A 23,393-nucleotide genomic window follows, 5' to 3' on the forward strand; every position below is an offset into this window, starting at 1 on the left:
TGGCCAGGCCTAGAGGCTGGTAGTCTTGCCCTCGGGCCAGTTCCGGGGAGAAGCCTCGGGGTTACGCGGAAGCGATTTTAGCTGGAAGAGCTGCTGTTTGTCTGATTCCTTCCCCTTCGGTGGCGGCTTCGCTTGCAGCCAGTCCTGCGGGAGTTTCTCCCAATCCAGACCCCTGCAGGGTCGATCCGTCTCTTCCGGTCGGGAGTGGGGACGTAGTGGGCCGGATCCAGCCGCTTTTCTCTCCTTCCACCTTGGAAGCCCTGAGCTGGCCCGACGTCTGTAAGTTTCCTACCCGAACCACTGCCATGTAACGTTCCAGCGGGTCGTGTTGATCCTGTGGGATGCCCCCCCGCATGGCCCTGGAAGGGCGGAGAGGTCGGGAGAGCTGAACGCCCGGAGTGTCTTCTAGGTGGCCCCACCTCCCTCGGTGAAGACTCTACAGGCATGTCTGCGGGCGACGAGGGCAGTTCAGTTCCCGCACCCAGGTTTAGGTCCGATCAAAGGAAGCTGTTACACCTGCTCTTGGAGAGAAACTCCTCTTTTACCGTCCGTTCAGATGTCCCTCAGTCTCCGGGAGACAGACTCCTCGACTCCGCAAACCTAAGCGTATTGTCTGGGTAAATTCGTTTAAAAAAATATTTGTCGTTGTGTGTGTGTGTGTGTAGTCCGCAAGTGGGTCTGTATTTGTGACTGTAGAGGGCAGAGGCATTGTGCCCCCTGAAGTTAGATACGGTTGTGAGCCACCCAGAAGTGGGTGCTGGGAACCTAACCGCAGCCTTTTGGAAGAACAGCAAGCTCGTAATCACTGAGCCATCTCTTTAGCCCATAAGTTAATTTTTCTTTTTACACTTTATCTTTGATTTTATGAACAAGTTTGTTTGCTGAATTACTCTGTTTCAAGGTTCAGGGTTTGAGTCTCAGCCTTGACCATAAAATATATTACTCTTTTGAGTATTGGTTTTCCTTTCTATGTTACAAACAACAAAAAAATGTCTTTCTAACGGGACGTGGTGGAGTATGTTGGTGATCTCACCATTCTGCAGGCTGAAACAAGGATGATCACAGGTTCAAGACCAGCCTGGCCTATTATTGAATTCCAGAAGAACTAGTGGGTTACAGAATGAGACCTTATTTCAAACAAACAAATAATAACAAGAAAAAAAAAAGTCATGTTGTGTCTTACCAGGGATAATTTTTTTCCTGTCCTGTCAGAATCAATGTGCTGAGTTGTCACTTTGATTGTATTAATGTTAGTGTTCTACTTTTCATTTTGGTCATGTTGTCTTTACATCTCATTAGCAAACAAGTATTTGAGGAGGAGTAGGGGTTTCGGGGGAAAATTGAGTTTATGTGTTCAGGGTGAACAAGATAGAGAATGTGGGGCAAGAGTCTATTCACTGGGCAGGTAAAATGGCCCAGCAAGTAAAGACACCTGTCACCAAACCTGATGACCTGAGATAGAGCTCCTTTCTACTGCAATTGTCTTCTGACCTTCACACACAAATGTGTGCACACACAATAAATAAAATGTAGTTAAATTTTTGAAAATTTAAATTCTCATTAAATCCTATCTCAGGGTGTTGGTGAGAAGAGAATGAGGCTCACAGTATTGAAATAGAGGGAAGGTGGGAGATTGCTCTTAGCCCAGTCTGAGCTATTTCCAAATAGCAGGTGGGCTTATTTGGATATTGTTTAGATTTTTGTGATGATGAGAGAGATTTCAAATGAAGACATAATTTCTACCTTTTAAGGATAGTACACCCTAATGGGAATCTTAATATATTCTGATGTCTCAACAGAGGAACACCAAAACGTTGCCTTGACCTTTCGAATCTTAGCAATGGAGAGATGTCTGCGTCTCAGCTGGCTACTTCTGCTGACTTTGAGGAAACTGGTAGGGGTGCAGTCCTTAAAAAGAAACCTAACTTAACACTTTTTATTTTTATTATTTTTTATGTGTGTAAATGTTTTGCATGCATGTGTGCATGTGTGCAACATGTATGCCTGGTGCACTTAGAGGCCAGAAGAACTGGATCCTCTGGAAATGGAATTCCAGACTGTTGTGAGCTGCCATTTGGATGCTGGGAAATGAACTTCAGTCCTTTGGAAGAGCAGCAAGTGCACTTAATTGATAAACCATCTCCTGGGCTGGAGAGATGGCTTACCCTTTAAAGGCTGAGGTTTGCAACTAAAACTAATCTTGCAGAGAGAAGACAAGGTAATAGGATAGAAATGGAAGTTGGTAAACGTAGGTAAAGAACCTGCATAAAACCAGATATGTTAGTTTAGTTTATGTAAACCCAGCACTTGGGATGCTGAGGCAAGCCAGAGTTACTGAAAGATTACCAGACCAGCCAGAGCTACCACATACCAAAACCCTGAGAGAACATTTGCCTAAAAGTAGGAATTTTGAGGTTAAATGATTAATGGAAAGAGAAAATAAGAGTAATAGAGGTTGCTTTACATTAGGAAAAGTTCTCTAAGAAGAAATATATTTTGTTGACTGACCAATGATGGGGTTGAAAGTATAGTAAAGTTATTAGTAGCAGCAGTAGTAGTATTTTTTTATCCTAATTTAATCTCAGTAGAACCAAAAATTTGACACTTTTTTCTACAAGGCCCTGAATTCAGTCCTTGGTGCCTTCCACATACAAAAGAAATAATTTTGTCAACTAATTGTGTCTCTGTGTGTGACTCTGTGAGAAACTGTTTTTGTGTCTCTATGTGTGTACATGCATGCGCCTCTGGTGTCAACTAATAGGTGGTTTTTCTGGGTCTAAAAAGTTTTGCTGGTAATCCATTCTAGTGTTAGCTCTAATTTCAGATTTCCTAAGTAACCCACTTTCTTTTCTGTTTGTTTTCTTGGGGAAGGAAGAAGATGGAGGCTTGAGACAGGGTCTCATGTAGCTCAGGCTGGCCTAAAACTCAACTGTGTAGCTTTTGAACTTATAATATGCCTGAATTTACCTCCCAAGTGCTGGAGTTACAGGCATATTTGTGCCACCACGATTGGGTTTGAAACATTTTTTTTAAGGCTCATTCATTCTTAGGTGTATGTTTTGCTTACATGTATGTGTGTGTGCTTGATTCTTGAAGAGGCTAGAAGAGGGTGTTAGATCCCTTGTGGAGCACCCTGTGGGTGCTGGAAACCAAACCTGGGACCTCTGAAAGAACATCAAGTACATCTCTGAACCACCTCTCCAGCGCAGTTTTTAGAAATTCTTTATTAGCTGGGTAGTGGCGGCACTCGCCTTTAGTCTCAGCACTTGGGAGGCAGAAGCAAGCAGATCTCTATGAGTTTGAGTCCAGCCTGGTCTATGGAGCAGGATAGCCAGAGGTTCACAGAGAAACCCTGTCTTGGAAAACAAACAACAAACAAATTGTTATTAGTGTGTATTTGTTTGGTGGTGATGGGATACTGATGCATGTCACCGTGGTTTTATACAGAGATGAGGACTGAACCTAAGACTGTGTGTGTGCTGGGCAAACACTATTAAGGAAGCTACAACCCCAGCCCATGATTCTTCCTATCTGATTGCAGATTCCTTGGATTCCTCAGGACCTCAGGATATACAGTTCAATGGGATGTAAGTTCTGTTATTAAATGGTCTATGCCCTAATCTTTCCGCATGGATCACAGGGATGTTATCCTATGTGGAATCTGAAGACTAGAAAGTATTTCGCTTTGGATATTAGTGGGCTTGGAGGCCTAGATTCCAGCCTGACAGCTTTTAAGTTTTCCAGTTCTGACTAGTGTTGTGAAAGGGCAGGCTATTTTAAACCAGCATACACAGAAATAGCTGTTTTCCATGAGGGGAAATGGTGGACTGCACTCATGCTGTGGCTTCTCTTTGCACGTGAGGGGTGCTGTATTTCAGCGGTTAAAGATGCATGGTCTGGAATGAGACTCTGGGTTCTGGTGGCTTATTACTTTACCAGCTGGGACCCACAGTTTAGTTCATTGGATTGGACTTTCTGTACTTACAATATGGGGTAACAGTAGCACTTTTTTGTAAACAGCTATTGCAAAGATTAAATAAAAATGAGAGGCTGGGCGATATAAGACACTGTCTCAAACAAAACAAAACACCACCCAAACCAAAATTAAAAACAAACCCAACCAGCACCAGGTAATATGGTTTACATTTGTGATCCCAGGACTCAGGTGGTAGAGGGAGGAGAATCAGAAGTTCAAGGCCAGCCTCAGCCATGTAACAAGTCTGAGGCCACCCTGGACTGTGCAAGACACTATTTTAACACCATCTCCTACCTCCTCTACCCCTTCTACAAAAAGAAAAAAGAAAAACAAAAAAATATATCTAGTACATACCAAGCATTTTGTGTTTGTTGTTATAACTATTAATAGAGTCTGTCCCGGAGATTCTAAAATATTTAGCCAGGTGTATATGGAATAAAAAGCTGATTTCTACTTTTGTTTTTGGTTTTTCAAGATAAGATTTCTCCGTGTAGCCTTGGCTGTCCTGGATCTCCCTTCATAGACCAGGCTGGCCTTGAACTCACAGAGATCCGCCTGCCTCTCCCTTCTGAATGCTGGAATTAAAGGTGTGCACCACCACCACCCAGCTATAAAAACTGATTTCAGTTCAGCTCTTTCAAAACTTATTACTTATTTATTTATTTATTTATTTATTTATTTTGGTTTCTTTGGAGACAGTTTCTCTGTGTAGCTCTGCCTGTCCAGGAACTCACTCTGCAGACCTGGATGACCTGCCCGCCTCTGCCTCCGGAGTGCTGGGGTCAAAGGTGTGCACCACCACCACTGCCACCACACAGCTTTATAATATTTTTATACTTTAAAATTTTTATTTATTTATTACAATTCATTCACTTTGTATCCCCACTGTAACCCCCTCCCTTGTCTCCTCCCAGTCTCACCCACCCTCCCTTTTCTCCCTCTATGCCCTTTCCCTGGTCCCCTGATAGGGGAGGACCTCCTCCCCTTCTATCTGACCCTAGCTTATCAGGTCTTATCAAGGCTGGCTGCATCATCTTCCTCTTTGGCCTCGTAAGGCTGTGCCCCCAGGAGAGGGTGATCCGAGAGCCAGCTGCTGAGTTCATGTCAGAGACAGCACCTGTACCCCTTACTAGGGAACCCACTTGGAGACTGAGCAGCCAATGATCTTCCTTTGAACAGGGTGTCTAGGTCCTCTCCATGCATGGTCCTTGGTTGGATTATCGGTATCTGCACAGCCCTCTGGGCCCAGATTTCTTGGTTCTATTGTTTTCCTTGTGACGTTCCTGTCCCCTCCAGGTTTTTCTATCTCTCTTTTCTTCCATAAGGATTCCAGTACTCTGTCCAAAGTTTGGCTATGTGTCTCAGTATCTCCTTCTATACCCTAGTGGGTAGAGTCTTTCAAAGGTCCTCTGTGGAAGGCTCCTTTCCTGTTCCTTGATTTCTCCTATAGCTGAAGAACTGAAGAAGTTAAACACCAACAAACCAAGTAATCCAATAACAAAATGGCATACAGAGCTAAACAAAATTCTCTACAGAGGAATATCAAATGGCAAAGAAACACTTAAAGAAATGTTCAACGTCCTTAGTCATTTGGGAAATGCAAACCAACATGACCCTGAGATTTCACCTCATACCCATCAGAATGGCTAAGATCAAAAACTCAAGGGATGATGCATGCTGGGGAGGATGCTTTTTTATCTTTTGTTTTTGGAGGTAGGGTCTCACTGTAGTCAGTATGATCTTGAACTTGTATTGATCTTCCTAGTTCAGCCTCCTGAGTGCTGGCTTTATAGTGGTGGACTGAGTGGGAATTTAGGAAAGATGTAGGACAGAAGTGGACAGGAGTGGGAGGTATCCTCAGCTGGCAGGCCTAGTCTGTGCAAGGCCCAGGCTCCACCCCTCACACTGACCCTGAAATAGTGTCAGACAGACTCCCCCGTGGTCCATGCTTAGCTTGTCTACTTGTGCTGGTGAACTGGGCCTGTTCTATAGGATGCCACTGAGTCTGGATATCTAGTACCCTTCATGTGCTTGGAAGAGACAAACCCCAACGAGTAGGACTCCTTGAATAGGAAAGAAGAAAAGCCAGGGTGTCTCCAACCACTGAAGAACCAAACTGGATGTGGGGATTAGCTAACCACTGTTTGTTTTGGTTTTATTCTTCAGGAATCATCATCAGGACCTTATGAAAGGCCTCCCAGTAAGTAAGCCTCCATTCCTTTCTCTTTTTCTTTTAAGAGAGAGCCTCACTATGTGTGGCTAGCTGGGCTGGAACACCTGTTGAGCACTGAGGCTAAAAGCATCCTTTTTGACTTTGGGTTTGTTTCTCTGGGGAAGGCAGAGGGTTCCTAGCTGGCCGTGTGGCTTGTGCATGTTGAATGCTTTCTGTTTATAATGTCTTTTAGGTACAGCTTCTTTGCAGTACTCCAAACGCTTTGGATCATGGCCACAGAAAGAAGTACGCAAAGTGTAGCATATCTGGAAATAAAGAAAATGTGAGTATTTATTGGAAACCTGAGCTATCAGTTATGTTCAGTTTATCAGTTAAGTGTACAAATTGCTGTTACTATCATGTAATTAAGTGTTTTGAAATCATCATGTTCTGTAAGTGCAGGTTCCTGTCAGGGGACTTCTGTAAGCCAGTTCTTTCCTTTCCCAGTGGGTCCAGGAATGGAATGTAAGTCCTCAGGCTTTCGCAAGAAGCACTGTTGCCTACTGAACCATCTTACTAGCCCTAAATAATTTTATTTTGTGAAAACATATGTAACTTTCACAAATTCTTTGCTTTCTGGCTATACTTTTATTGCTAAGTTTAGGCCTCATTCAAACTGCTGTTTCCCTTCACTGAGTTATATACCCCCTGCCTCAGTGTAGTCCTTTGTTTGTTTCGTTGTTTTGTTTTCCTGAGGATTGAGCCTACAGCGCTAGTGCGTACCAGCTGAGCAGTCCATCGGTTTACTTTGAATATCAGGCCCACCTTAATTTTTCCTAATTTCTCCTTAGTCAGACTGTTTGACTCTATCTTGTAGAAGCTGTGTCAGCCTTCCACCATCGTGTTTCAAGTTGAAAGTGCCCTTTCTGAGCTACCCGCTTGCCAAGATGATTCTTTAATCTATCCACCTAAACTCCTTTTCTGGACATCTTCTCTCTCTTCCATGCCTTCAGCTAGGTCGGTATGCATGGTAGAGCTGCTATAATATCTTTTTTCTTTCGTACTTATTTTTATCTTATGTGTGTGTTTACCTGCATGTATATCTGTGGTGCCTACACATATTTCTGTACACCATATTAGTGCAGGGCCCACAGAGCTGGAAAAGGACATTGGATTTTCTGGAACTGGAGTCACAGGTGGTTGCTGGCCACCATGTAGGTGCTGGAAATCGAGCCTGGGTCCTCCATAAGAGCAGCAAGGCTCTTAAACACTGAGCCATGTCTCCAGGCCCCACTATTCCTTTCCTATACTGAAGAAAATATGCCTGTTTCTAGCTGTTTCTAGTCAGCTTTTAAAAATTTCTACTACTGCTGCCCCTTGAAGATTTTTTTTTTTTTTAAATTTTGGGTGTGTGTGCATGTGTGCACATGCTCATATGCCCATAGAGGCAGAAGACAACTTACAGGGGTCAGTTTGTTTCTTCTACCGCTTCAGTTCCAGCTATCAGACTCAAATTGTCAGGCTTGGTGGCAAGTACCTTTACAAGCTGAATCATCTTTCCAGCCCTGTTAGCACCATTTTAATCTCCCTTTGTAGTCACTTTTGGTTTTTTGAAACAGGGTTTCTCTGTGTAGCCTTGCTTCCTGGACTCGCTTTGTAGACCAGGATAGCCTCTAACTCACAGAAATCTACCTCCCTCTGCCTCCCTAAGTGCTGGGATTACAAAGCTTATAACCACTTTTTAAAATCTCATAATCCCAGTTCTGGAGAGATGGTTCAGTGGTTAAAAGTACTTGCTGCTTTTCCAGAGGACGTGAGTTCAGTTCCTAGCACCTACATGGAGGCTCACACACATCAGTAACTCTACTGCCTTTTGGCCTCTGCAGGCACCAGGTGCACACAAAGTACATACATATATGCAAACAAAAGACTCATCCACATTAAATAAAGAAAAACACTCATCTTTCAAAATAATAAATAACTACAAATAAAATTGCAGATCCCTTCCCAGGTAAACTTTCTTTCAGCTCTATTCTTTTGCTTATGATGATAAAATGTATATTCTCCAAAGCAAATAAGTGTGTAAGACATAATCCACAGTATTTTTTACATCTTCAGATGTGCATTTAATTATTACATCTCTGTGTTTCATGAGAGTTATTCATAGCTTGATCAGATGTAATATTTTGGCAGGCATTATTACTACTTCTCTTCCTCTAGCCAATGCAGTTTTTCCTATGCAGATAAACACCAGTTTAAAGGCATTGGAATGGGAGGGACCTAGGACCCCGAAGTTTAAAAAAATGCCTGGAGATCCTCTGGCTTCTCCCCTCTGTGTGCTGGTGAGTTATTGAATATCACCGATTGATGGCTAAAATATCCTAGGCTATAAGCGAATCAAGGCTTACAGCCAAGGCTGTAGAGAGAAGCCCTGTCTCAAAAAAAAAAAAGTGATTAATAAAGGGAGATTAAAACCTCAATAATGTTTTATGATGATTCAAACTTGTAAAGAAGAGGAGAAGAGGGTGAGTCAAGTTAATCCAAGCAGAACCAAGGAGGAGCTATGTGTATCTTCTGATCCTTTAGTTGTTTAAACTGTGGTGTGAAATTTTTCTTAGCCTTTGGTTTCTTTTCTCATCCTTTCTTTTTGAGTTTTTGAGAAAAGAGCTCACTCTGCAGTCCAGGCTGTGCTCAGACCCACAACAATCCTGCTCTGTCAGTCTAGGTACTAGGACAACAAACATGTGTCACAGTGCACACTGTCCATTTCTTTTCTCCTTTTTGAAATGCGGTTTTACTATGCTGCTCAGGCCGGCCTTGAAAGCCTTTACTCAGGCTCTCCTCCTCCTCAGTCTCCACAATCCTGATCTGTAAGCTTCTGCCACTGTAGGGAGCTTCTTCTAAGTGTTGTGCAGTTTTAAGTTTTATTTTGCTGTTTTAATTTTTAATTGTTTATATTGCTGGTATATTTTGAATCAATTTTTATACATGATGTAGGTGTTTTGAATAAGGTAAGGGTTTCTTGTTTTTAGTTTTTTTTTTTTTTTAATTCTTTTATTTCATTTTATGTGCATTAGTGTGAAGGTGTCAGATCCTTTGGAATTGGGGTTACAGATAGTTGTGAGCTGCCATGCAGGCTTGCCTCAGTCTCCTAAGCCTTTTATTTCAGCCTCTTAATTAGTGGGATCATAGACATAAACCTTCATACTATAGTTTTGTCAATATACTTGACAGGAAAATGGAATCTTGGTGGAGAGCAAAATGAAGTGTCTGGGCAGTCCCATCACTACAGTTCTAAAACTCAGTAAAAATCAAAAGCTAGAAGACCAAGGAAGGATTTCAGAAGACCCAATGGAGTTCTCTCTAGAAGACCAAGACACCAAGGTACACTCTTCTGTTACTTTTCATTTTTCATCCCTCCTATTTTTGTTTTATTTACTGTGTGCATATGCCTGTGTGTCTCTGTGTGCGCCTGCACGTGGCGTGGCGTATGTGTGGTAGTCAGAGGAGGACTGTGAAAAGTCCGCTCTCTCCTACCGTGTGATCCAGGCATTAAATCCAGGTTGCTGGGCCTCTCCAGCTGAATCATCTCAATGGCTTCCGGTTCTTCCTTACTGTTTTTGTTTTCTATTTAAAAAACAAAAACAAAAACAAAACAAAACAACAGGGTTTTTTCCAGGCTGTTGACATTGCAGTTTGGCCCAGAGTGGCTTTGAACTGGCAATCCTCCTGTCTTAACCTCCTGAATTCTAGGATTATATTGTGCAATCCTGTTCTACCACACCAACTTTTGTTTTTCACTTTGTTTGGTTTTTGAGACTGTCTCATTATGAGGCCCAGGCTGTCCTGCAACTCACTTGTAGCCAAAGCAGGTCTGGAATTTACTATATAGTCTGGGCTGCTTTGAAATTCTTCTGCCTCAGTCTTCCCTGTGCTAGAATTACAGGCATGAGCTTCTATGTTTGATCTTAACTAAACAATATTGTATTGTACTAGGGCTGTGACAAAACAAAAACAAAAAACAGGGTCTTAATGGTGATACATACCCATAATTCCACTACATTGTGGATAGAGGCAGGAGGGTTGTGAATTAAAGGCCAACCTTGATTATATAGTGAGACCTGGTCTCAAAAATGGTAATAGGGTTGGAGAGATGGCTCTGCAGTTAAGAGCCCTGGGTGCTCTTCCGGGGACCAGGGTTTTTTAACTAAAATAATAATAATAATAATAGTAATAGTAATAAGAAAGTCTTTAGACTCTAAGAGATACTTGACGGATAATGTCACATCACCCTGGAGATCATCCTATTACTGGATGAGAAACGGTGTTGAGTAATTTGAGTCGCTATCAAAAGCAATGGCTGGAATAACCTAGCAGGGTCTTGCAATTGTCTTCCAGGTACTTCCCACATCACTAGGATATAATCTGAAGGTGCTTATGCCTTGTAGATGTGTTGACATCCCATATTTGAAGATAATGTGGACAAAGATGGTTTTAAATTTATTCATTTAAATGGAGTAAAATTGTGTAGGGGGACCAACCTGGTTGACGGAAGTGAGAGGGCACAAAAGGGAGGATGGGGGTATGGGGAGGAATAGCATGCTAGTTGTACAGAAACTTTTAAAAAGTTAAAAGTAAATGATTTGCCAGGCTTGGTGGTTCATGCTTATAATTGTAGCGCTTGGTTAACTGAGGCAGGAAGGCTTCCTTAAGCTTGAAGTCATCCAGGGTAACAGAGGCATACCTTGTTTCAATAAACTAAGAAAGTTTAATGACTTCCATAGGGCGGATGCTGTCCAGTGGAGTAAGGTCCTTGCGTTCTAGTTCTCGCCCTATTGCTAGTGTTAGACGATTTGCCACACTACTTCAAGCATCAATTTTCCCTTATAAATTAGAGAGGAGGGCTGGGCAATAAAGTATTTGCCACACAGGGTGAAGACCACAGTTCACGCCCTCAGGACCCTTAGAAATGCTGGGTAATTCCACCTGTGTTTCCAGCTCTAGAAAGGTGAATCCAGCAGGTGAAGATTGGAGCAGGTCGGCTCGTGAAAGGAACTTTAATTTGCCTTTTTCAGTTGCTGTCTCGGAAGCTTGCTGCCTTCATCTGCTGACCTAGGCCTCGCCCTTGAAGTTTCTAGCCTCCATACAAAAAAATCTAACCTAGGCCTAGAATGTTTTCAGCCTTGGAGATTTACAACTTAATAAGTTTACCCTATCTTGTTCTTATTGAGGTCTGGACTGGCTGGTTCAACTCAGCTGTTCTGGCTCAAACTCCACAACTAGTCAATTTATTCAATCTAGCTTTTCTCTCAGCCTCTGAATTGTTCTGCTTGCCCTCAAACTAACTCCAGCAATCTGCTCTAATCTTCTGGCTCATTGGGTCTTCACCTCAGTTCTCTCTCTCTGCAACCTGTCCCAGTAAAACTGCCTGCCTCTCCCCTCCACCCCCGACATTGCCCCTTAAGTAGCTTCCCTTTCCTCTCTCTTCTCCTGAAAATTGGGCATAGCCTACTCTGTCAAATATTTTTCTGATCTGTCACTGTTTCTGTCACCCAATTAAACATCACTTTCAAACTTGGGTGCTTCCTTCTACAAACTAACTTTACCTTCATAGTTTGGGATTAAAGGCCTTTATCACCATGCCTGGACCTAAGCTTTTCTTTACCTGAAACTTGCTGTATACCAGGCTGGCCTTGAACTCTGATGTGCTTGGCTGTTTCCTGAATTAAAGGTGTATATGTATTCTAACTGGATCATACAGACCCAGAAGATCTTTGGATTTGATCTCTTGCAAGAGCCGCCATGTTATAAATTTAAATTCCTGTATACTGCCTAGCTAGAGTAGCCTTACCAGCAAGCTCTCTGATTCTGCCTTAGTAAATAAGGAGGGGTGTGATTTAGCAAGACTCCTGCTATCCACCTAGGGCCTCTACACATATTTACACACATACTACACAGATACACATGCCAAAAAATAAATTAAATGGAGAATGTAATAAGCCTTCCATAGAATTGCTGTTTATATGATAAAGTATTAAAAGTAGTTTGTATAATTCTAGCACTCAGGAAGCTGAGGTAAGAGAAGTCCAAGTTCAATCCTGGATTATGTAGTAATGCCCTGTCTCAGTCTCTGCCTCTCCCTAAAGTATGTATATTCTCATCCCTCACTTCTCCCTCTCTGTCTCTCTCACTCCCTTTCTCTCTCTTTTTCTCTGTGAGTGTGGGTGGGCATGCAAACACAGGGAAGCAATATTTGGTGAGGGACATAGTAATTTGTGTTGTGTATCTTTTTTGCTTATGAATTATAACTCAACAAAATAGAAAAATTGCTGTGGGTGGTTACACATGGCTTTAATCTCTGCATTTGGGAAGCAGAGGCAGAGTGAACTGGAGGCTAGCCTGGTCTACATAGTGAGTTCCAGTCCTGCCAGGGATACAGAGTGAGACCTTATCTTTCTCCCAACCCCTCAAATGAAAGAAAAACAGCTTATTATTTTACATAGTTTATTATTTTTAAAGGGTTATTTTTATGCATTAGTTAGGCCAGAAGATCAAGTCAGATCTGCTGAGCTCCAGTTACAGGTTGTGGTGAGCTACCATGTGAGTGTTAGGAACCAAACTTCCGTCCTCTGAAAGAACAGCAAGTGCTCTGAACCGCTGAGCCATTTCTCCAGCCCTGCTTTATTATTGTTAATAAAAGCTGATGTAAGTAGGAACAACATTTAATAAATATTATGATACTAATATGTGCTATATTACTAAAGCTGAGCAACCATAATTAAGATGGAGACGATTCCTTGGGCTAGAGAGATTGTTCAGTTTGACGCTGGAGACATAGCTGGGTGGTTGAGAACGCTGGCTGATCTTCCAGAGGACACAGGTTCAAGTCCTAGCACCCACATTGGTGGTTCACATCTACCTGCAATTCCAGTTTTAAGGAATCTGATTCCCACTTCTGGCCTCTATGAACAGCAGGCACACACATGATATACATAGTTATATTCAGGCAAAACATACATAAAATCAAAAAAATAAAATAAATCTTTAAAAAAAAGATACCTCAGCCAGGTTGTGGCCAGGTGGATCTCTGTGAGTTCAAGACCACCCTAGTCTACAGAGTGAGTTCCAGGACAGCCAAAACTACATACAAAAAAGCCTGTCTTGAAAAACAAAGACAAAACAAAACAAAAAAGATAGCTCAATTGGTAAAGTACTTACGCGTAAGCATGGGGACCTAATCTTGAGCCCCAGCACCCACAAAGAAAGTCAGCTCTGTAACATAGTCCCAGTTCTGGATAGGCAGTCAGCCATGTCTAATCAGCAGGTCCCAGACTTCACTGAGAGGCCCTGCTGCAAAAACAAGATGGTCGACTGCTCAGGAATGACACCCACGGTTGACCTCTGGCCACGTGAGCACTCACATGTGCAAAGAGAAGATTTGTGGTACTTGTTCAGGAGGCTCTGGGTTCCATCCCTGGCATCGAAGGGAGAGAGGTGCATATTTCTGGAGTTTCATGTGGTGGTGTCTTATTGTTCTTTTCAAAGACAGGGTCTTATTAAGTAGCCCTAATTGACCTGTGTCCTAGTGCCTTAGCATTCAAAATACTGGCATCTCAGGTGTGTACCAACATGCCTAGCTCATGTGATATTTGATACTGTTTTCAATGTTGGGGCTTGAACCCAGGACCTAGCAAATGTCAGGCAACTACTGGGCCATTTGAGCTCATACCCCAGTCTATATAGTCAAATATGACCATTTTATGCTTAAATTTTAGGAATTGTCCTACTGCAGTATATCATTTTACATTTTCACCAGCAATGCACAAAAGTCCCAGCGCCTCCACATCTTTAAAAAAAAATTATTTGTTTAAAACTTCTTTTAGATTTTTATTTTATGTATCTGTGTGTGTGCGTGTGTGTGCGTGTGTGTGTGTGTGTGTGTGTGTGTGTGTGTGTGTGTGTAGGCATTCATATGGCGGTCAGAGAACAGCAGTTTTGTGGGGTTGATTCTCCCTTCCATATTTATAAGGGTTCTGGGAACTGAACTCAGGCTGCTAAGCCCCAGCAAGTACTTTACTTACTGATCCATGTTGCCAGTCCTGGTCTTTACATCTACCATGAGAATTGTGGGTAAGTGAGAGTTTTTCATTTCAGGACTTAAGTCTAAAGAAGCCTGTCCCTCTTTGTAACATTGATGCCATTCAAATGGAGGAGGAAGATTCTGAGCAAGAGCATCTGATTGGTGATTTCTCCAAGGTGAGTTTGGTTATATATACCTTTACTTATATGTGTGTTCACAGGTATGTGCGCACAAGCGAATAAATAAATAATACTTGATTAATAAAAAAAGGTAGAAAATTATAAAATTTATCTCACAACCAGAAATTTTGTTGTTGTTTATTTTGTTGTTTTTGTTTTTTGAGACAGGATTTCTCTGTGTAGCTTTGACTGTTCTGGAACTCTGTAGACCTTGAACTCAGAGATTTGCCTGCTTCTGCCTCCCGAGTGCTGGGATTAAAGGCGTGCACCACCACCTAGCCAGAAAAGTTAGTCTTGTGTGTATTTCCACAGACTTTTAATACAAATTCATATATACACGTAGGTTTTGTGTCTCCCTACCCCTATAGCACCAGAGTAGCTTACACTTCTTTAGGGTCCACTGAGCCGTGTGTCTCTTTGTTGTTTTCTGTCGTCTTGTGGGCTCATTAGGGTAAGGCACAGTTCTTTGATAAAGTGCTCGCCTGCTGCGCCCAGCTTCTGGATTGAGTCCTCAAACTGCCTCTCTTCCCACTTGTATCAGGAACATCTTCACTGAAGCCAGATAGTGAGCCTGTGCTATAGTGAGACCTACCTCTGAACAACTACCAAAGTCTTTGAGTGAAGGCTAGCCCAGGGTAGCGTGTGGAAGGCCCGGGGTTGAGACCTCAGGTATACAGTCTTTTCAGTAGTAAACGGTTCTGCTAATCATTTATCTTCATTTTTAAGTTTTTAATTGTTAATCTTTTTTTTTTTTTTTTTTAGACAGGGTTTCTCTGTGTAGCTTTGGCTGTCCTGGACTTTCTTTTTAGACCAGGCTGCCTCAAACTCACATTAATCCTCCTGCCTCTTCCTCCCAGAGTCCTGGGTTTACAGGTGTGTGCCACCAAGCCTGGCTGTTAATACGTTTATTTATTTACAATAAGTGTGTGTGCATGGGACTGTGCATGCAGTCATATGCAAGAGGACAACTTGTGGGCGTCAGTTCTGTCCTTTCACTACATGAGTCGTGGGGGTTGAACTCAGGTTTTCAGGCTTGGTGGCCAGTGCCTTTACCCACTGAGCCACTCTGGTCCTATATTTTTGTTTTGCTTTGTTTGTTGTTGGTGTTTTCCTTTTTTGTTTGTTTGTTTCTTTTTCTTCAAGACAGGGTTTCCCTTTGTAGCCTTGACTGTCCTACAATTTACTCTGTAGAGCAGGCTGCCCTCAAACTCACAAAGATGCCTCTGCCTCTGCCCTGCCCTACCACTGCCCGGCTGTTACTGTTTTTTAAAATAGCATCTCATAGCTCAGGATCCTTCTGCTTCAGCCTCCCAACTGGTAGGATTACAGATATAAACCAATGTGCTTGGCCATTTAATCTTTTGGTTATGGATGTGTGTGGGGCTGTACATGCTTTAGTGTATGTGTGCATGTGGATGCCATAGATCAATCTTGTGTGGCTTTCCTCAGGAGCTATCACCATGTATTATGAGATAGGGTCTCAGTGGGACCTAGGGCTTGCAGATGAACCAGACTGGCTGGCCAGTAATCCCCAGGGATCTTTGTGCTTCCACTTCCCCAGTTCTGGAATTACAAATAATGTCATCCTGCCTGACTTTGTCTGTGGATGCTAGGGATCAAACATAGGCCCCATTTTATCATTAACAACAAAACAAAAAGACTTGTTTATCCTTATTTTATGTTTTTTTTTAATGTGGTTGCCTGAATATATGTCTGGGCAAGAAAGCCATAACTTGGATGCTGGGAAATGAACCTTGGTCCTCTTACCCACTGAGCAAGTGCTCTTACCCACTGAGCAAGCCCCTTGTTTCATCATTAAAAACAATAAAGATGATTTAGCCAGGTGGGGTGGCACACATTTAATGCAAGCACTTGGGAGGCAGAGGCAGCCCGTCTCTTTGAATTCTGGGTCAGCCTGGTCTGCAGAGTGAGTTTCAGCACAGCTAAGGTTAGATAGTAAGACTTTCAAAAAAACAACAACAACAAAATTTTTGTGTCTGTCTATATGCCACATTCGTGCGGTGTCAACAGCAGCCAGAAAAGGATGTCAGATCTACTGGCACTAGAACTGGAGACAGTTGTAACTCACCACTTAATCACTGAGCCATCTCTTCAGACCCTTTATTTCATGGTTTTCAATAGCTGTTCAGTAGTTAATTTTGTTTTCTACTATCACTTGGAAGCCAGATGTGGTGGTGCAGCCTTTAAACCTGGCCCTCAGGAGGCAGAGGCAGACAGATCTCTGAGTTAAGGCCAGCCTGATCTACAGAGAAAGTTCCAGGACAGCCAGGGCTACACAGAGAAACCCTGTCTCAAAACAAACAAACAAAACAAAACAAAAGAATCGCTTGGAAAGGACCTTATAAGAGTCTTTGATGTGACGCTTGGGTGGAGAATTCCTGCTGTTATTTCAGTTCTTGGGTCTTTCTAGGTGTGTGTGCTGCCAACGGTGTCAGGGAGACACCAGGATCTGAAGTACATCAGCCCAGACACAGTAAGCAGATTTTGGAGATGGTGACTGTTTGGATCATATCAGCCAGCTGGCTTGTGCTTCCCTAAAACCTACTGCAATCTGTATTTCTTTCATTCTTTCCACTCACATGGGCTTCTTATTCAACTGAAACTGTATTGAAAGGACGTCTTTGTATCCATTTTCTATCTTTTTTTGTTGTTTCCAAAACAACATTTTCCTGTGTAGAACAAGCTGGCCTCGAACCCAGAGACCTGCCTGGTCTGTATCCTTAATGCTGGGATTAGAGGGTGTGCCACCATGCCTGACCCCACTGTTTTCTACCTTTTTAACATTTTCTTTTAAACGAATGATATATTTTGGTAGATAAGGGAGAGAAGGGAAAGAAAATATTAAAAAAAGAAGGAAAAAAATTACTCAATTGAGGTTTTCAAGTAACCATGAGTCCTGATTTACATGTTAACTTTCTCTCTCTCTCTCTCTCTCTCTCTCTCTCTCTCTCTCTCTCTCTCTCTTTCACTATGACTCTCCTTCTGAGACAGTCTCCTTCATCTCAGTTCATCCCAGACTGGTTGTGAACTTGCCATACAGCTGAAGATGGCTGATGACTTAGAGGTTCTGAGCCTCGGCCTCCATTTCTCGATTCTGGTATAACAGTGCTGGCAGAGTTGCAGGGTCGGGAGTGGGCTTTGTGTGTGCACTGTAGCACCTAATGTACTCCAGCCTCCTACTCCTTTTTGAGACAGGATCTCTCTATGTAGTCCCAGCTGGCTTGGAACTTGCAGTGTAGGCCATACTGCCTCCTTCTCCTGACTAAAAGGCCTTGTCTCCAAAAAAGGGGCCGGCAGTGATTGCAACACACCTTTGATCCCATCACTCAGGAAGAATCTCTGAGTTTCAGGATAGCCAGGGCTACTCTGCTTTAAAAAACGAAGCAGAAAAACAAAAAAAGATAATCTATGTTATTTTTAATAATTATATAATCTGTTTTATTAGAATATGTAATTTCTTTCACTAAACCACTCTCACTGGATATTTGAGTTGTTTCTAATATTTCAGTATCCTAAAACAATGCTAAGATGAATATCAATTTGTGTACTTTTACTGAAGGTATTATAAGAAACTGGGGGGGAGGTAATGTGTTTATAATCCCAGCAATTAGGAGGGGAAACCAGGAGGATCAAGAGTTCAGAGCCATCTTCCTGTACATAGTGAGTTTGAGGACAGTCTGGGCTACTTAAGACTTTATCTCACAAAACAAAGATTTTAAAATAGAAAGTATAATTTCATGCATTTCTATATGTATTTACAAAGTTCTTTTTTAGAAAGGGCCAGTTTATTTTTCTACAAGTGGTTTGCTTTTTCTCCTTTAAATCCGAATCCTCACCTGTGTATGCCGTCTCAAAGACTCGGAGAATGGGGAACTATTTCCCATGTTCTCTTATACTGGGTTCTATAGCTACTACCTGTACCTACTGCTGTCCTCCTCGGCTGTCTCCTAAGAGGCTGATCTCGGTCGTGCTTGCCTCTATATAGACAACGTCAGTATCAGCCATTTGGCTCCTCCACACAGGCCGTTTCCATTTCATGCTCATGTGGGATGGGCCTAACCATCGGCAGGTTGCAGATAAAGGCCACATTTGGAGGTTGTGCACGCAGTGCAATCCTGGGCGACTAATGGGAATATAGAAAAGGGGGCTGTGTGACTCCTGTCCCTCAGAGCGACCGTGAACAGGATAATCTGTCATTCTTTCTGTGCAGCTGGCTGCGCTGCTGTCTGGAAAGTTCCAGAGTCTGATAGAGAGGTTTTACATCGTTGACTGCCGCTATCCCTATGAGTACCTGGGAGGACACGTCCTGGTGAGGTTCCATCGTGGGCATCGGCACGGGAAGAGCTGCAGAGCTGGTTTTGTTGAGAAGGGTATGAGGGTAAAGGATCCTGTGAAATCCAGCCATTATACATTGGATCCCTTCAAAGGATCCTATGTACCCTCAGCAATCCCTTTTCCTCCTTGACAGTCTCCCTGTTTTCTGTGGGAGCCCTGGAGTGAAAACAATCCAGGAACCAGGAAGCACTTTGCAAACATTTAATGTTCACAGACAGTTCAGTAGTTTAACCTGTACTCTGGGTGGTTTAGTTCTGTAAACGTTTATTGAATACCAAACTCTATGCCAAACCCTAGGGTAGGTACAGAGGTAGGGTTAGATTCCTACCCTGGAATTCCGTGTTGCCTCAGTTTTCTGGCCTAAATGTCCCAGAACAGTATCTTGCTCATTCTTGTGCACAGCTCGTGAAGAGTACTTGCTAACATTCTTTTTCTGCAGGGAGCCTTAAACTTGTACAGTCAGAAGGAACTGCATGAGTTCTTTCTGAAGAAGCCTGTTGTTCCTCTGGACATCCAGAAAAGAGTCATCATTGTGTTCCTCTGTGAATTCTCCTCAGAGAGAGGGCCCCGAATGTGAGTGTCTACATGAGCTAAAGCCGGTGATGGAAATGGATCATGAGTGAGACTTGGCACACCAGTTTGGGCAAGGACTAACGTGAATGAATGCTTTCCACTGCAGTTTGATAGAGTGCTTCCCTAGAATATACAAGTCCCTGGGTTTGATCCCCAGCAATCAAAAAAAAAAAAAAAAATCATGTAAACACACACCTATACAAATGGATTTGGAATGAAGCTTCATTGAGGAAAGGAAAACAATGTTATTCGGACCTTGGTTAGTAAACATGGTGTGTGTTAGGGGGGGCTGGAGAGTAAATCTATATCTTCCCTATGCTGCACAGTGCTCTACCACTGAGCTACCTTCCCAGCACTAAAGGTCCTTTAGAGGAATTAGCCGTAGTCTGTTCTCCCTCTGAAGGTCCTGACTGTGCATCCTTCATTCCACCAATCTCTGGATTTTCTCTACAGGTGCCGTGCTCTGAGAGAAAAAGACAGAGCTCTGAACCAGTATCCGACATTATACTACCCCGAGCTGTATATCCTCAAAGGGGGATACAGAGATTTCTTTCCAGAATATATGGTAAAGGGATGTAGAAGAACTTGGGGGAGGGTGGGCTCAGACTCAGCTTTAGCGTGCAACCTCCAGGGATGGTAAAACATTCTAAGAAGAAACTGTTCTTCTGTAGAGGAATGTTATTTCAGAACATGGCTGTTCTGGCAAGAGATCACATCCAAGACCTTCTGGATCTGTGTGATACAAACATGCCTTTGATCCAGGAGACAGAGGCAAGCAGATCTAAGTTCAAGGCCAGCCTGGTATAAAGCAAGTTTCAGGTGAAGAAAAGCTTAGGTCCAGGTGTGGCGGTACACATCTTTAATCCCAAACAGTGAAGGTAAAGTTAGTTTGTAGAAGGAAGCACCCAAGTTTCAAAGTGATGTTTAATTGAGTGGTGGGAAAAGTGACAGATCAGAGAAAGATCTGACAGACTAGGATATGCCCAAATTTCAGAAGAGAGAGGAAAGAGAAGCTACTTACAAGGCAATAAGAGAGAGAGAGAGGAGGCAGTTTTACCGGGACAGTTATAAAGAGACAGGTTGCAAAGAGAGAATTCAGGTGAATACCGAATGAACCAGAGAATAAGAAGGAGCCAGGAGATTAGAACAGATGGCTGCAGTTAGTTCAAGGCCAAGCAGAGCAATTCAGAGGCGAGAAAGAAGCCAGATTGAGTAAGTCAGCTAGAAGAGGAGTTTGAGCCAGAACAGCTGAGTTGAACCAGCCAGCCCAGGCCTCAGTAAAAAATAGAGAGGGTGAGCATATTAAGCAGTAAGTCTCAGAGGCTGAAAACATTCTAGGCCTAGGTTATGTTGTATGGAGGCTGGAAGCTTCCAGGGCTAGGCCTAGGTTAGCAGGAGGCGTTGTGGCGCTTGCCTTTAGTCCTAGCACTTAGGAAGGCAGAGGCAAGGCGATTGCTGTAACTCCAAGACAACAGTTGAAGCAGAAGAATAAAAGTTCATTTTACATTCTTCAGCAACAATGAGCAGCATCTCTTAGGTAAATCTCAGAAGTCTAAGGAATCTTTGACGTCTTGTACCTTTCAGGAACTGTGTGATCCGCAGAACTACTGTCCTATGCATCACCAAGACCACCAGGCTGAGCTGCTGAGATGGCGGAGCCAGAGCAGAGCCCAGGAAGGGGAGCGGCAGCTGCAGGAGCACATTGCCCTTCTGGTGAAGGATGTGAGCCCATGATAGTGGGAATGACAGTGAAGCCACTGGAGACCCTAAGAGAGTCATCTTCCATGCTGCCAACCCCATGATTGTTAAAAAGTATCTGCAAATGCTGGACATAGTCAGGCATGTACAAACGCCTTTACTTCCAGCACCCAGGAGGCAAAGGCAAGAGGATCTCTGTGAGTTTGAAACCAGCCTGAGCTACATGTGACCCTGTCTCAAAAACAAACAACAGAGCAAACAAAACAAAACCCCTTCAACAAAAGCCTCCAGATTGTCTAAAGGCCAACAGGGCGCCGTAGTGATGAAGTGCTACCCCTGAGGTCTGGCTTTGTTTCCGGGGAGCTGTGGGCTGGGTTCTGGATGGTGAGCAGAGATATTGGTGCTGCTTCAGAGAGTTCCCTTTCCAGTCTCTCATACCTTACCGTAAGCCAGACGGCTCCTCTGCATAGGTCTGGCTTTTTTTTTTTTTCTCCTTCCATTGCTTCCCATCCTCTACTCAAATGGGAAAGTGTCATTATGAACCCAGTCTCTTAGAAGATCTACATAAGGAGATTAGTCATGAGATGAGGCTCCTTTAAGGGGCTTCTTATTCAGAAGAACCCTGAATCTGAGCTTTTGCACCATAAACAAAGAATATAGTCAGGGAGATGGCTCAGTGGGTAAAATACTGCTACATAAGCCTGAGTTCCAAACCCAGGAAGCTGCATAGAGCTGGGAACTGTTCTGTGCATCTGTAACCTAGTGCCTTTACCATGAGATGGAGGTAGAGACAGAAGCCCAGGAAACTCTTAGGCCTGCTAACTCGGCGTGCACATGAATGACAGAAAAACTCTGACTTGAAGATAAAGGCCAACACCCAAGGTTATCCATCCCCTGAGCTCCTCACACAGGTGCACACTCTAGGCTTTGAGACCTAAAGATATATGCCAACATTCTTTTTTTTAGTGCTCAAGTTTAGAGCCTGGACCTGGAATCTGTTTGAAATTTAAAAAAAAAAAAAAAAAAAAAATCATGGGGCTGGAGAGATGGCTCAGAGGTTAAGAGCACTGGTTGCTCTTCCAGAGGTCCTGAGTTCAATTCCCGGCAACCACATGATGGCTCACAACCATCTACAATGAGATTTGGTGCCCTCTTCTGGCTTGCACACATACATTCAGGCAGAATACTGTATACATAATAAATCTTTAAAAAAAAAATCATGGTGCTTCAGCAGCTCATCCACTAAAAGTGGAACAAAAGCATGACCCCTGCAAGGAGGGCAGAGTTGGGAAGCATTGTGTGTGTGTTTAATTAATGGCTCACTTCAGATTTTATTCTTCCATTATAAGAATAAAAGTCTAAGTTGTAAAACTTTGCCAAGTGTGGAGCAAATGCCTGTAATGAGTACTTGATGAATTGGAAGAGCTGAGGTTCTAGGTCTCACTCAGCTCCATGTCAGTTCAGGCCAGCCTCAGCTGCTTGAGGGTGTCTCAGAACCAAAGAGAAGAACTTTTTCAGGGAATTTGTGCACCTTGAGGCATAGTAACTAAGGGAAAGTTTCAGCTCTATTCTTGAGCTAACTTGGTGGTACATGTTTGTATTTCTAAAAGGCAAGAGGATGGGTGAGAGTTAGGTTACAAACCTGGGAAAATGTTCTGGGTAAGACCTAACAGTGAGTTTCGCTACAAGATATGTAGCCTGTGGCAAACATACTACTTGTGTGCCTGATGCCTACAGAAGCCATCATAGAACACTAGATCCCTTGGAACTGGAATGAAAGATCTGAGCCACCACGTGAGTGCTGGGAATAGCAAGTGCTCTTAACCATCAAGCCATGTCCCAGCTCCAGGCTCAGGCCAATCTGGAGCCCGTTGGTGAGTGCTTCTCTAGTATGCATGAATCCCTGGGCTCAACCTCCATGTATCATAAGTGGGCTTGCTGGTCTATGCCTCTAATCCCAGCAGTCCAGAGATGGAGGCAGGAAGGTTGCAAAGTCAAGATCATTCTTGGGTACAAATCAGCACAGGCTACAGAAAGCCACGGCTTTAAAATAAGGAGGAAGCTGGGCGTGGTGGCGCTGGCCTTTAGTCCTAGCACTCAGGAAGGCAGAGGCAAGGTGATTGCTGTGAGTTTGAGGTCAGCCTGGTCTACAAAGTTCAGGACAGCCAAGACTACACAGAGAAACCCTGTCTTGAAAGTCAAAACAAAACCAATAATAAAAAAGGCAAGGGGATGGAGAGGTGGCTTGGTAGTTAAAAGTACTGTTTGCTGCTCTTCAAAAGGACCCAAGTACAGTTCCTAGCACTGTCACCAAGGAGTTCACAGCCACCTGTAACTCCAGCTACAGCTTCTGTGGGCACCTACACATGGCACAGACTT

At 43.2% G+C, this 23,393-nt stretch overlaps 1 protein-coding gene across 3 annotated transcripts; it reads left to right on the forward strand.

Moving 5' to 3' along the window:
• Positions 1-14: 14 nt before the first annotated feature.
• Positions 15-22,389, forward strand: Cdc25c (cell division cycle 25C). Of its 3 annotated transcripts, XM_021653364.2 has the most exons (14): positions 15-279; positions 410-617; positions 1,800-1,894; positions 3,542-3,587; positions 6,143-6,176; positions 6,382-6,471; positions 8,372-8,470; positions 9,363-9,512; positions 14,283-14,384; positions 16,819-16,881; positions 18,619-18,717; positions 19,183-19,316; positions 19,770-19,881; positions 20,901-22,389. In XM_021653364.2, the coding sequence occupies exons 2-14, from the start codon at positions 445-447 to the stop codon at positions 21,048-21,050; spliced, it is 1,347 nt and encodes a 448-aa protein (XP_021509039.2). In that variant the 5' UTR covers positions 15-279; positions 410-444; the 3' UTR covers positions 21,051-22,389. The 3 variants fall into 3 exon arrangements, with proteins under 3 accessions (XP_021509039.2, XP_060233443.1, XP_060233444.1); XM_060377460.1 differs by lacking the exon at positions 16,819-16,881 and having other exon boundaries at positions 15-617; XM_060377461.1 differs by lacking the exon at positions 8,372-8,470 and having other exon boundaries at positions 15-617.
• Positions 22,390-23,393: the final 1,004 nt, after the last annotated feature.

This window comes from Meriones unguiculatus, chromosome 2, assembly GCF_030254825.1.
Source record: "Meriones unguiculatus strain TT.TT164.6M chromosome 2, Bangor_MerUng_6.1, whole genome shotgun sequence".
Classification (NCBI taxonomy): domain Eukaryota; kingdom Metazoa; phylum Chordata; class Mammalia; order Rodentia; family Muridae; genus Meriones; species Meriones unguiculatus.

Bases quoted from the DNA above. Each gene is read 5' to 3' on its own strand.
- Cdc25c (XM_021653364.2), top strand. From the start codon at position 445: ATGTCTGCGGGCGACGAGGGCAGTTCAGTTCCCGCACCCAGGTTTAGG. The intron at 618-1,799 runs GTAAATTCGTTT...ATGTCTCAACAG, and splicing joins AACCTAAGCGTATTGTCTGG to AGGAACACCAAAACGTTGCC. The intron at 9,513-14,282 runs GTACACTCTTCT...TTTTCATTTCAG, and splicing joins TAGAAGACCAAGACACCAAG to GACTTAAGTCTAAAGAAGCC.